Here is a 15,043-nt window from a genome sequence, read left to right on the forward strand (position 1 = left end):
ATATATTTCTATCAAATGATTCTTGTTTATTTGTACATGATAAAGTGCAAATAAACATTAGACCCTCCTACACAAATTTGGATCCCTACATTCCTATAACACCAGATGTCCCCCACAGTTTGCCACGACCCTCTTCAGCAGATTACCTTTCATCAACAATTTTCTGTCAAAAAGTAACTTCCTATTAGAACTCCCTTCCAAATGATCTTTTTCAAAACTTGTCTTCCTTCCATAACAACTTACAGTATATGATTATTTATTGTATGGTGCATATTATTATGTTTTGCTTGTATAGTTATGTTGTGCTTTAGCATATTGCTTTCTTTTTGTTCTTGTATGTGTGTAACTATGCGTGTGAATGGAATAACGGCCTTGGCCAAAATCCAGAGTTTAAGCAAACAAATCAAATCATGATAGGCTACAAACAAACCCATTGATGCACTAGTGTAAATCAATACCTTGTGCTAAATGTGAAAAAAAGAAATGAGACACAAAAAAGAATAAAGGAGAACTGCATTGCACATACAGCTGTATGCCAAAAGCTACCTGTTGGCTAAAGTAATGTGTAGCAACCTATTGGAAGCATTTCAAATTGCACTAAAGACTATGGAATGCCATTGTGGACAAAAATCCAATTTTATGTTCTATATATCAATATTTAAGTATTATATATTATTATTGTGTGTCAGCACACTGTGCATGTCCATTTCACTACATGTATACTACTGCTTTAACTATAAATTGTCTATCATGAATGTCCTTTTTTACTTCGAAAGTATTGTTACACTAATAGTCCATTTCATTAGTCCAACTTTTTGTTCATTTTTCACTTCAACTCTAAATTGTCCATTTCAATAGTACAACTTTTTGTTCACTTTTCACTTCAGCTGTCAATTGTCCATTTCAATAGTCCAACTTTTTGTTCACTTTTCACTTCTACTCTCAATTGTCCATTTTAATAGTCCAACTTTTTGTTCACTTTTCACTTCAACCCTAAATTGTCCATTTCAATATTCCAACTTTTTGTTCACTTTTCACTTCAACTCTCAATTTTCCACTTCAATAGTCCAAACTCTTTATTCATTTTTCACTTCAACTCTCAATTGTCCATTCACTAGTCCAACTTTTTGTTCGTTTTTCACTTCAACTCTCAATTGTCCATTTCAATAGTTCAACTTTTTGTTCACTTTTCACTTAAACTCTAAATTTTCCACTTCAATAGTCCAAACTCTTTGTTCATTTTTCACTTCAACTCTCAATTGTCCATTCACTAGTCCAACTTTTTGTTCATTTTTCACTTCAACTCTCATTTGTCCATTTCAATAGTCCAACTTTTGTTCACTTTTCACTTCAACTCTCAATTGTCCATTTCAATAGTACAACTTTTTGTTCACTTTTCACTTCAACTCTCAATTGTCCATTTCAATAGTCCAACTTTTGTTCACTTTTCACTTCAACTCTAAATTTTCCATTTCAATATTCCAACTTTTTGTTCACTTTTCACTTCAACTCTCAATTTTCTACTTCAATAGTCCAAACTCTTTGTTCCTTTTTCACTTCAACTCTCAATTGTCCATTCACTAGTCCAACTTTTTGTTCACTTTTCACTTCAACTCTCAATTTTCCTCTTCAATAGTCCAAACTCTTTGTTCATTTTTCACTTCAACTCTCAATTGTCCATTCACTAGTCCAACTTTTTGTTCATTTTTCACTTCAACTCTCATTTGTCCATTTCAATAGTCCAACTTTTTGTTCACTTTTCACTTCAATATTCCATTTCAATAGTCCAACTTTTTGTTCATTTTTCACTTCAACTTTCAACTTTCCATTTCAATAGTCCAACTTTTCACTTCAACTCTCAATTATTCATTTCACTAGTCCAACTTTTTGGTCATATTTCACTTTCAAGAGTCCAATTTCCTTCTTTAATTTTTTTTCTTTTCATTTTAACTGACAACTTCTTGTCCATTTGACCAAGGGATCTGCAACCAGCTGATATTACCTTCAGAATTTCAAGACCTCACGACAAGGATTTCAAGATTTCAGCATTATTTTATAGGCATTTCCAGAAGACCATGGAGAAAATAGTGAAGATTTCTAGATGTTAGTAGCTATCAAGATTTCATCCATGACCCCACACATTTCACTATTCTAATTTCTCGGTCATTGTTGGTCTGTGACGGCACGAATTATTGTGTGAATTGGATTTACAAATGAATTCTTAAATACCAAAACAAAGAGGTGTGTTTTGCAGAAACAAAGGGTTTACATTTGCTCAACAATGCTGGCGGAGCCTCCAGCCGAGGTGAATTATACATATATATATATATATATATATATATAGCTAAACTACAATGAAGTTCAGTGATTTCAATTGAAACTCCTCCTTTTGACCAATTTAACTTCATTAGTGGCAGTCTAGCTAGAAGTACTATTGCTGTATCAACAATTATCATAGCAAAACCCCTGTATTCAGTAGCACTGCAGAGGCGTGCTGATTAATAAAATGAAATGGAACAGCCTTAACCATTGTAGAGACACAATTAGACTACAAATGATGTACAAAACAATCAACCAAATTGTAGATTTAAACTTACCTGATTACTTATCACTGGAATCACCAGAGGTCATGATTACAAACTCACAGTGCCATTTACAAGGATAGATTCATACAAGTTTAGTTACTTTCCAGCTACTAGAACGTTATATGGAACAAACTACTCAATAAAACTGCAATCGACATGTTTGCCAATTTAATTATGCAATGACGTTTGTAACGCATATTGCATTTATACTCGCTTGCGAGGTTCTGCAATTATTACAATAATAATTTGAGATACTCTAATAGAGCAGTCACCCTTATAGAGCAGTCAACTAGAAATAAATAACTCTATTAAAGCATTCAGCTAGGTTTGAAGTTACCCTGTAAAGAGTTCAGTTACACTATAATAAACCTCCTGTAGATACATAACAAGTCAGAGTCCAAGATTAAAAGTCACTCTGTAGAGAATTCAGCTAGGTTAAAAGTCATCCAATAGAGAGTTAAGCTTAAAGTCACCCTGTAGACAATTCAGGTAGGTTAATGGCCATCCTGTATATATATATAGAGCTCAGCTAGGCTAAAAGCCATCCTGTATAGAGCTCAGCTAGATTAAAAGTCATCCTGTAAACAATTCGGCTAGGTTAATAACCATCCTATAGAGAGTTCAGCTAGGTTAAAAGTCACCCTGTAAACACTTCAGTTAGGTTAAATATCACTCTGTAGACAAATTAGTTAGATTAAATGTCATCCTTTAGAGAGAGTTCAGCTAGGTAAAGTCACCTTGTAGAGAAGGTTAAATGTCATGCTTTAGAGGGTTCAGCTATAAATTAAAAGTCATCCTGTAGAGAGTTCAGCTAGTGTCATTCTGTAGAGAAGTTATAACAGCCACCCTGGGTTGTCATTCCGTAGATACTTCAGCAAAGTGAAAAGCCATGTTGTAGATAGGTTTAAAAATCATCCTTTAGGGATTTTAAAAGTCATCCAGTAGCAGGTTCAGCTAGGTTAATAATCATCCTGTAGATAGTTCAGCTGCATAGGTAAAAAGTCATTCTGTAGAGAGCTCAGATAAGTTAACAGTCACCCTGCAGAGGGTTCAACTAGTCATTCTGTAGATACTTCAGCAAGGTTAAAAGTCACCCTGTAAACAATTCAGTTAGGTTAAAATCATCATTTAGGGAGTTCAGCTATTTTAAAAGTCATCCAGTAGATAGGTTAAAAATCATCCTGTAGAGAGTTCAGCTAGGTTGAAAGTCATTCTCTAGAGGTTCAGCTACGTTAAAAGTCATGCAGTGGAGACTTCAGCTACATAGGTTAAAAATCATCCTATAGAGACTTAAGCTAGGTTGAAAGCCATCCTGTAAAGAGCTCAGCTAGGTTTAAATTAAAGTCACCCTCTAGACAATTTAGCTAGGTTAATCATCCTTTAGAGAGAATTCAGCTAGGTATACAGTATACATATTGCATTGCCTTGAATAGTGGCAAGTTTATAAGTGTCTGGTGTACACTTACATTTCTTTGCAGCAACTTTAGACCCAGGCCACTGGGTGTAAGTTGCTTCAGACATTGTACTCTGTCTACCCCTTGTAATTATTATTGTAGATTATAATTTGTAAATTTGTATATAGGTAAGCAATTATTGCTACCACAGGTCTGTAATTTAATTGCTTAGAAGGTGTCTATGCCAATTTTCTTGTTGATCTGTATGCAGTCCTGTAAAGCATGGTTACCTCCCTCCCTCCCTCCACCATCCGACTTTGGAACACCCGCAAAAATCAAATTATTACATCACCAGACTTGGACAAATTCAAATTACTTTAGAAAATTACTTATTTAACTAATCACTTACACATTTACATGTACCATAATACTCAATTCTGAGTCCTGTAGATTACAAATAATAAATAAATAAATATTATATTATCTTTGTTACCATGGTTACCTGGAACATAACTAGTATTATTCTTGTGTTGTGCAATGTGTGGGGTTTGTCATATAACATTTTTGCATTACTGATGATACTGCTTGCATTGCCATCTGTCTGGCGTACAATATTCCCATTAAGTACATAAAGCAAAGATTGGCATAAAAATCTTCCCTTTAGAGTAAAAGGGTAGCATAGTGTAAAATCTTTCCTTTAGATCAAAATACAATGTACCCTTTAAAATTAATACTCTATTGTGTGCAGTCAAAGAAGTTGTAGCAACTCATGATGAGCATTTGCACCTTACTATTCAGGGGAGGATCCAGGGGGGTGGCTCCCTTCACTTTTAGGCTTTACTTGATCAATATGCTGAGGATTATAATGAAATTTTGTCTTAGCATAATTATATGATCACTAATAATACAAATACTCATAAGCCCACCTTATAAACATCTTTCCAAGGTAATATCAGTGGATTTATGCTAAAGTTTATGCAACAAGGACCCGGATCAACATCGGAGGTGTACAAGATCGAGACACTTACATAGAGCAGTCACCAAACTACTCTGACATTCACTGGAAGCATATAGTTGGTTCTGTTATGGAACTTTTACAAATCTGCCTGCACCTATGCATGCAGTGAAGTGCATTGGTCTTTTTAAAAGGCTTGATTCATCTACTTGTGTAGTTAATATGCATGGCAAGACTTAATTCAGATACACAATTTCCATTGAAAATGCTCTCAAATTCAATCTTGTATCATTCAAATTTCACTTTCAACATTATTATTCTAACATGCACCTATTGTTGTGCAATTGTGAGAGGGTGCATCATGTGCTTGGTTGTCTGTACCTACCCAAACTTTACAAAATGCTTCAGAGAGCCATACCTATAATCTAAAGGCAGTATATAAAATATCTACTGCCAGAAAAATGTGGAAATGTCTCCAAATTGCAGTATTTTAGCATCTATTTTTCAGAAATTTCCTGGGGGACATGCCCCTCAGGAAATCCCCCCCAGGAATGTTCCTGGGGGGCATGTCCTGGATCAGCAGGGGCCGATCTAGGATTTATAAAAGGGGGTGGCTAACTCAAGGTATTAATCTCTTGGGTGGAGGTGTGCAAAGGCATGCTGGAACTAGGGGGATCTGGGGGCATGCCCCCCCATCCCCAGGAAATTTCTGAAAAATAGATGATAAAATACTGCAATTTGGAGACATTTCCACATTTTTCTGGCAGTAGATATTTTATATACTGCCTTTAGATTATAGGTATGGCTCTCTGAAACATTTTGTAAAATTTGGGTAGGTACAGACAACCAAGCACATGATGCACCCTCTCACAATTGCACAACAAAAGGTGCATGTTAGAATAATAATGTTGAAAGTGAAATTTGAATGATACAAGATTGAATTTGAGAGCATTTGCAATGGAAATTGTGTATCTGAATTAAGTCTTGCCATGCATATTACCTACACAAGTAGATGAATCAAGCCTTTTAAACAGATCAATGCACTTCACTGCATGCATAGGTGCAGGCAATTTGTAAAAATTCCATAACAGAACCAACTATATGCTTTCAGTGAATGTTCTATTAGAGTAGTTTGGTGACTGCTCTATTTAAGTGTCTTGATCTTGTAAACCTCCGATGCTAGGCCTGCGCCGATTATGCCAGCATAATTTGGGGCATAATAGGAAGCCAAAAGCATCAGCATAATGCCAGCATATTAGACAAAATTTTGTGCATTAGTTATGTGAGAAGCTGAAACTCTGCCTATTTTGCATGATGCAGAATGGGATAGTGTGCAAACATGATAAGATCAGATTTACAGCTACGTTGTGAAGAAAAGATTAGTTGAAGATCGATATACTCTAATAGAACAGTCACCGCATAATGAAATATTCTAATAGAACGTTCACAGATGCATTAGGTACTCTAATAGAGCAATCAAGACACAATTTTATATGAGCATATTTGGAGCATAATGGTACACAACTGGGCATAATTGGAGCATAATAGGGGAAATTTCGGAGCAATGCTCAAAAGCATAATAGGCAATTTCAAAAGCATAATAGGCTCAGGCCTATCCTATGCTGATCCGGGTCCTTGTTGCATAAACTTTAGCATGGTCCTTGTTGCATAAACTTTAGCATAAATCCACTGACAATACCTTGGAAATTAAGATGTTTATAAGGTGGTTTTATGAGTATTTGTATTATTAATGATCATATAAATTATGCTAAGACAAAATTTCATTATAATCCTCAGCATATTGATCAAGTAAAGCCTAAAAGTGAAGGGGGGCTTCAGCCCCCAAAGCTCCCCCCCCCACACACACACACATCCGCCCTGAATAGTAAGGTGTTTATCATAATACAAATGCTCATCATGAGTTGCTACAACTTCTTTGACTGCACACAATAGAGTATTAATTTTAAAGGTACATTGTATTTTGGTCTAAAGGAAAGATTTTACACTATGCTACCCTTTTACTCTAAAGGGAAGATTTTTATGCCAATCTTTGCTTTATGTACTTAATGGGAAAATTGTATGCCAGACAGATGGCAATGCAAGCAGTATCATCAGTAATGCAAAAATGTTATATGCCAAACCCCACACATTGCACAACACAAGAATAATACCAGCTAAGTTCCCAGTAACCATGGTAACAAAAATACTATAATATTTATTTATTTATTACTAGCATTATTACCTGCTCTACGCGCAGGACTATTTCCAGATTAACTAAAATTCACACATTGATAACCACACATTCCGGCAACATTATGCATGGCTGGTACTATCACTTTATAGTACATACCATTGGTACCTGCCCTAAGTGCAGTACCGTCTATGCAATAATAAGTTTTTAAAATGGGAACCAAGCTATCGATATGCAGTGCTAATTTCATGTACAGTATAATGTATAGCATATGCATGCATTATTTTGTCGCATTTAAAGTAGATATATCTAGTGCACTGAAATTATGCATGTGAGCGTGCACATATGTTGAACAGGCAATCCTTATTGCTAGTACATACTTTAACACTTGGTGTTTGAAGCTGTTATATAAGTGCAGAAGAGAGAACTGTGACATTAAAGGAAACTCAATCTTATCATATACATGTATGACTATTATAATACTGCTCTAGTCAGTAGCTATACTTTTTAACATGAGACTTTGTATTAAAAAGTTTGGTAGCTATTTGTACCATCCTAAATGAATCAACATTGCATGCACGTGCAATGGACACGGCTATTATGTACAGTGACATAAAGCTTAAAAACACTGAAAACTGAAAAAAGGTACAGTCCAGACATGGGGCCAAGTACATGAGTACTTATACTTAAGTACACTTAAGTACAGATTTGAAAGTACTTGTACTTTCTTAATTTCCCCAATGTACTTATACTCAAGTACTTTGCTAAGTACTTGTATGTACTTGAGTACTTAAAGTACTTTTAAGTACTTGTAAGTACTGCAAACATTGTACGTAGTTTGTACACAGTGGGTGAAGGTGCAGTTTACAACTTTTTGCGATTCTTCTACTGCCTTCCCCAACCTTACTATGTACCATGTTGCCACGATTAATGATGTCATAGCATTCTGGCAAACAAAAACAAGGCTGCTGTTCAAGTCAGTGAATTTTAAGAGTTTAAGAGAGAGAATGGTTGACAAAAACCAACCCCCCTAGGTACACTTACATACTACAATACACTGAATACAGCATATATTTTACTACAGTACTTGTACTTTACTTAAGTACTTCCAGTATGTACTTGTACTTTACTTAAGTACTCTCTTGATTGCTGCTGGAGTACTTGTACTTTACCTAAGTACTTTTAAATGTACTTGGCCCCATGTCTGGTACAGTCATGCAATATAAGCTAGATGGATGAGGTGAAATGAAATCTACACAATGACAGAAGACAAAACCAGTTGTACCAAGCTGAAAAGGTGTTTGCCCTAGTCAGTGAACATGTTACATATCCAAGTAGGGTGATAGAATGTCACTTTTGCATGTCAAATTTTATTGCCCATATAGTTAGTAGTTACACTATTTTAGTATACAAAGCAAACATACTAAAAGGCACTGAATCATGTAAACTCCAGCTAATGCACTAAAGGAATATTTATACAGTTCCCTACGCCCTACAACTGTAATGTCATCATCATTCACCTGCATGTATGCTACCATAAAAGCACTAGGTGAAAATGTTGGTATTTAGCTATAGTTAAACATGTAACATGAAAAAGTACACATAACAATGCTGCTTCAAAGAAGGTGCAAAAAGCACAGATTAAAAAGTTGTAGCCAAAAGCAATGAAAAAAAAAGGAGTAGCTAAAAAGATTGCCAAAGCAAAAAAAAAAAAAAAAAAGAACAGTTGTTCCATCTGGGACTTGAACCCACTACCCAACTGTTATGAAGCACATGCCCTAGCCATTTAACCAAACAACACTTCTCATATTAGTTGAGTAAAACTTGGTTATAAAGGTGTGCATAAGTTGAATGGCTTAGGTGTTTACTTGCAGTTCACCATGCGGTTTATACAAAAATTCCAGTGAGTTTTGCTATGGTGGTTGTATGGCTTCTCGTATGGAGGTATGTGTGTGTAGCTTTGGCTATCTGGCCCAAAAAGTGGGTAGGGGCCAAAACATGCTTTTGAAAATAGTGTGTGGATCCGGCCCCCTTGCCCCTGCTGGTTCCTACGCCCTTGCTTGAAAGTGAAAAATGACCAAAAAGGTGGACTAGTGAATGGACAATAGACAGCTGAAGCGAAAAATTAACAAAACGTTGGACTAGTGAAATGAACAATTGAGAGTTGAATTAAAAGTGAACAAAAAGTTGGAATATTGAAATGGACAATTGAGAGTTGAATTGAAAAGTGAACAAAAAGTTGGACTATTGAAATGGACAATTGAGAGTTGAAGTGAAAAGTGAACAAAAAGTTGGACTATTGAAATGGACAATTGAGAGTTGAAGTGAAAAGTGAACAAAAAGTTGGACTAGTGAAATGGACAATTGAAAGTTGAAGTGAAAAGTGAACAAAAAGTTGGACTATTGAAATGGACAATTGAGAGTTGAAGTCAAAAGTGAGCAAAAAGTTGGACTATTGAAATGGACAATTGAAAGTTGAAGTGAAAAGTGAACAAAAAGTTGGACTATTGAAATGGACAATTGAGAGTTGAAGTCAAAAGTGAGCAAAAAGTTGGACTAGTGAAATGGACAATTAGTGAAAGGTGAACAAAAAGTTGGACTAGTGAAACGGACAATTGAGAGTTGAAGTAAAAAGTGAACAAAAAGTTGGACTATTGAAATGGACAATTGAGAGTTGAAGTGAAAAGTGAACAAAAAGTTGGACTAATGAAATGGACAATTTAGAGTTGAAGTGAAAAGTGAACAAAAAGTTGGACTATTGAAATGGACAATTGAGAGTTGAAGTGAAAAGTGAACAAAAAGTTGGACTAGTGAAATGGACAATTGAGAGTTGAAGTGAAAAGTGAACAAAAAGTTGGACTAGTGAAATGGACAATTTAGAGTTGAAGTGAAAAGTGAACAAAAAGTTGGACTATTGAAATGGACAATTGAGAGTTGAAGTGAAAAGTGAACAAAAAGTTGGACTATTGAAATGGACAATTGAGAGTTGAAGTGAAAAGTGAACAAAAAGTTGGACTATTGAAATGGACAATTGAGAGTTGAAGTGAAAAGTGAACAAAAAGTTGGACTATTGAAATGGACAATTGAGAGTTGAAATGAAAAGTGAACAAAAAGTTGGACTAATGAAATGGACAATTTAGAGCTGAAGTGAAAAGTGAACAAAAAGTTGGACTATTGAAATGGACAATTTAGAGTTGAAGTGAAAAGTGAACAAAAAGTTGGACTAGTGAAATGGACAATTGAGAGTTGAAGTGAAAAGTGAACAAAAAGTTGGACTAGTGAAATGGACAATTTAGAGTTGAAGTGAAAAGTGAACAAAAAGTTGGACTATTGAAATGGACAATTGAGAGTTGAAGTGAAAAGTGAACAAAAAGTTGGACTAGTGAAATGGACAATTGAAAGTTGAAGTGAAAAGTGAACAAAAAGTTGGACTATTGAAATGGACAATTGAGAGTTGAAGTCAAAAGTGAGCAAAAAGTTGGACTATTGAAATGGACAATTGAAAGTTGAAGTGAAAAGTGAACAAAAAGTTGGACTATTGAAATGGACAATTGAGAGTTGAAGTCAAAAGTGAGCAAAAAGTTGGACTAGTGAAATGGACAATTAGTGAAAGGTGAACAAAAAGTTGGACTAGTGAAACGGACAATTGAGAGTTGAAGTAAAAAGTGAACAAAAAGTTGGACTATTGAAATGGACAATTGAGAGTTGAAGTGAAAAGTGAACAAAAAGTTGGACTAATGAAATGGACAATTTAGAGTTGAAGTGAAAAGTGAACAAAAAGTTGGAAAATTGAAATGGACAATTGAGAGTTGAAGTGAAAAGTGAACAAAAAGTTGGACTAGTGAAATGGACAATTGAGAGTTGAAGTGAAAAGTGAACAAAAAGTTGGACTAGTGAAATGGACAATTTAGAGTTGAAGTGAAAAGTGAACAAAAAGTTGGACTATTGAAATGGACAATTGAGAGTTGAAGTGAAAAGTGAACAAAAAGTTGGACTATTGAAATGGACAATTGAGAGTTGAAGTGAAAAGTGAACAAAAAGTTGGACTATTGAAATGGACAATTGAGAGTTGAAGTGAAAAGTGAACAAAAAGTTGGACTATTGAAATGGACAATTGAGAGTTGAAATGAAAAGTGAACAAAAAGTTGGACTAATGAAATGGACAATTTAGAGTTGAAGTGAAAAGTGAACAAAAAGTTGGACTATTGAAATGGACAATTTAGAGTTGAAGTGAAAAGTGAACAAAAAGTTGGACTAGTGAAATGGACAATTGAGAGTTGAAGTGAAAAGTGAACAAAAAGTTGGACTAGTGAAATGGACAATTTAGAGTTGAAGTGAAAAGTGAACAAAAAGTTGGACTATTGAAATGGACAATTGAGAGTTGAATTGAAAAGTGAACAAAAAGTTGGACTATTGAAATGGACAATTGAGAGTTGAAGTGAAAAGTGAACAAAAAGTTGGACTATTGAAATGGACAATTGAGAGTTGAAGTGAAAAATGAACAAAAAGTTGCCTTAATGAAATGGATTATTTATTAGTATAACACTTTTGAAGTAAAAATGGACATTCATGATAGACAATTTATAGTTAAAGCAGTAGTATACATGTAGTGAAATGGACATGCACAGTGTGCATACTGACACATAATAATATATAATACTTAAACATTGATATATAGAACTTAAAATTGGATTTTTGTCCACAACGGCATTCCATAAAAGACACATTATGGCTTATTATATATCTAATCAAAACTTTTAAGCCATCATGTTCAGAGCTAATATATAATTCATTTACCCAACTGATTCACTTATCTGAACACTTTTACCATTATCTGAGACTACTACAGGGTTAAGATAACCACTGTATACACTGTGCACATAGCTATGGAGTGCATGTGCTATATACCTGTTCTCAGTTGTTTCTTTAGTTGTGCTGCAACTACACCCATGCCAATACTATTCAGTGCAGTAACTAGTTGACTCCAAGCGGCATCAGGTTTCATTCTTAACCACTTCACAAACATCTTATTACAACAAGTGTTAACATCATTTGGATGGTTAGCCTTTATAGCATCCAGTACACCAGTACCACCTTTATCATCTAGTAGTTGTATTCCAAGATCATACCATTGTACAGCTACTCCACTGGCTTCAGGTTTTAAAAAGTTGCGTATTTGTTTTGGAGTAGGAAAATCTCGATCTGTACATAGTATACACTAACAATTGAACATTTCACTGTTGTATTGTATACATTCTACAAAGAATGACCTCACCTCTTGGTGTTGGAAGTTCATCCATCACATAAGTGGAACTCTTCATTACTGCAACAAATGACACCTGTAAGTACCTTTGTATAAACCATTTACACATATAGTCACTATCATAATCCCAATATGTAACAAGGTAGATCATGTGCTTAAGTACATCTATTCCATAACAACCAAGCTGTGAAAAAGGGTGCAGCCTCCCAGGGTGAAAAACACATCACTAGATTTGATTGGCATTAACAGCATCGGTTGTACTTGGCCGCATGACACACTATTGTGTGTCTTCATTCACAAGCACATTAACATAAACAAAGTATAAATATTTTATGGAAGCCCTCAAAGTGCTTGTTGTTGCTGTATGGAAAACAAACAACTATTGATCTTGTGTGTGACAAAAAGCTAATTCTTTGCTGGTAAGATATCGTATCAAAGTTTCTTGCAATGCGTCATGAAGATAATGGAAGCCATATAACAGATATTGGTATATTTGCACAAGAAACAGATATAATTACTACAAGAGCACTATCATACAGTATAGTGGTACTGTATATTAAGGATCATGGAGGTTAGCACCTTTCACAAAAATAAAATATTGATCTGAAAGCAGCTTTATAACAGCTTCTGGTGTCTTGTCAATATCAGTTCTTCCAGAATGGCCAAAAACACTTCAGATGGGTTGCTACAGAATTTTAAAGTTTTTATTCAGTGGAATTTTCTGCTGACTGTTTGTCTGATTGACTGACTGACTGACTGACTGACTGACTGACTGACTGACTGACTGACTGACTGACTGACTGACTGACTGACTGACTGACTGACTGACTGACTGACTGACTGACTGACTGACTGACTAATTAATGTCTTCGGACAAGTGTAACTCGATAATGGCTAAGGCTACAAACTTGATCTTCAGCCGGACTGGTGCCTTTTGGCATTCTGCAGTACGTACAATGCATACATCATGGACTCACATTTATCCTCGTCTGTGTCCACATCAAGCAAATTCTGAGCACGTCTGTGTTACAAACTGTGATGTAACGCTTCTTAGGTAGTTGACTTCCAAGCATGTCTGTGAGGCAACTGTTTTGTAAAAGATCATAAGTATGTCTGTGAGGCAACTGTTTTGTAAAAGGTCATAAGTATGTCTGTGAGGCAACTGTTTTGTAAAAGGTCATAAGTATGTCTGTGAGGCAACTATTTTGTAAAGGTCGTAAGTAGATGACTTCCTTCTACTACATACAGATTGCAATTTGTATTTATTAAAAACCTATATAGCGAAGGATTGGGTGGTAGCGTAGCTACGACATTGTATTGTTTGAATTTAAATCACATGAAAAAAACAAGCAGGTGCTCATGGATCATGTTTTAGCAAATTTTTGATTAGGATGGAAAAGCCAGACACTTTATCAAAAGTAATTTTTGTTTAGGAGTACCAAGATGGTATCCCTGTAGTCAGTGCAGCAAGTTTGAAATGGCTATACACCAGATAAGAAAATGGTGAAGAGCTCAACAAAGAGTACCTCTGTCAAGAATGACTCAAGATGGTGACAGGAAAAGGGTGTGAGATCTAGTGACGTAAAGAGATTTTCTTTTCATGATAATCCTGAAAATGTAGTGAAACTCAAAGAAGGAGGCTATACCCACTGAATACTGCAAAGAATGATGACTAGGCTATTCACAACTTTCACACATGGCAAGCAGCTAGAAAGAAGTAATCCTTGTCCCAATAATGTCTTTGAGAACAAAGCAATAGCATTGAGTGCTTGTGTAAATTTATATCAGAAGCGTGAAGAACTGATGGTAGCGAATACACATCTCAGAGTATTTACTTGCGTTTGGTATATTTGAAGAACAACGGACAAAGATAAAAATATCTTTTATAACTATCAAAAGACATTTATGCAATTGTGATGCAGTATTTAAATAGTTGCATGCAAAGGGCATTACAGTCAATGGCTGTTTTAAGTTCCAAAGATGAGCAAAAATTATTGTTTTAAATATTGACACTTTTATAGGCTTATTTAATTAAGAGTTGTGTTTTTTTCATAATGAAAAGAATTTCTGTCTTAGAGGAGGTGCTAAGCAAAGGAGTCTAAGGATCTCACAGTTGCAAAGAGTGTTGAAGGGAACAAAGTTGGATGTTATGTGCATATATCAGGAGTTTGAGTCCAAAAATCATCAGGGTGGATTTAACAACCTCAATGTTGAAAACAAAGTACATAGTGCGTCAATTTGAGAGTGCTACTGATAACATAGTATAGTGGCACAACCAAAACATTGTGCACTTTTTCATAAAGCCATGAAACTTTCCACATAAATAGTACTCCTCAATACATGTATTTTAAGATATAGTGCCATCACTGATTTGACCTTTGGTGACCATTTTTGTACAGAAAATCAATCATTTTTGTCTTTAACTCCGTGAGGCAGTAATTAACTGGTTAAAACATGGTACCAAACAAAATATCTTGTTGATAGAAACAACTTGGTTTTTATTTGAAGTCAATAGGTGATTTCATTGTTAAGTTATGGGTTTTTTTATTAGCTGCAAAATTTGATAAATTTATGCATAATTATCTACATCTGCCCACAGGTAATTCACACCTCGAGGGCAGGTAAATTTATCAAATTTTGCAGCTAGTAAAAATG

General features: G+C 35.1%; 1 protein-coding gene across 1 annotated transcript in view; it reads right to left on the reverse strand.

Annotated features, from left to right (window-relative positions):
• The window catches only part of LOC136252782 (poly [ADP-ribose] polymerase tankyrase-2-like), a 49,183-nt gene that overhangs the window by 27,856 nt on the left and 6,284 nt on the right, over window positions 1–15,043 (reverse strand). Inside the window, exons 2-4 of the mRNA XM_066045349.1 lie at window positions 13,366–13,474; window positions 12,401–12,464; window positions 12,034–12,327 (exon numbers count right to left, since the gene is read on the reverse strand). Of these exons, the coding sequence (XP_065901421.1) occupies window positions 12,034–12,327; window positions 12,401–12,464; window positions 13,366–13,461 (454 nt within the window). The 5' untranslated portion in view covers window positions 13,462–13,474. The remainder of the gene's footprint in view (window positions 1–12,033; window positions 12,328–12,400; window positions 12,465–13,365; window positions 13,475–15,043) is intronic.

The sequence above is a fragment of the Dysidea avara genome, chromosome 4 (assembly GCF_963678975.1).
Source record: "Dysidea avara chromosome 4, odDysAvar1.4, whole genome shotgun sequence".
In the NCBI taxonomy this organism is placed as follows: Eukaryota; Metazoa; Porifera; class Demospongiae; order Dictyoceratida; family Dysideidae; genus Dysidea; species Dysidea avara.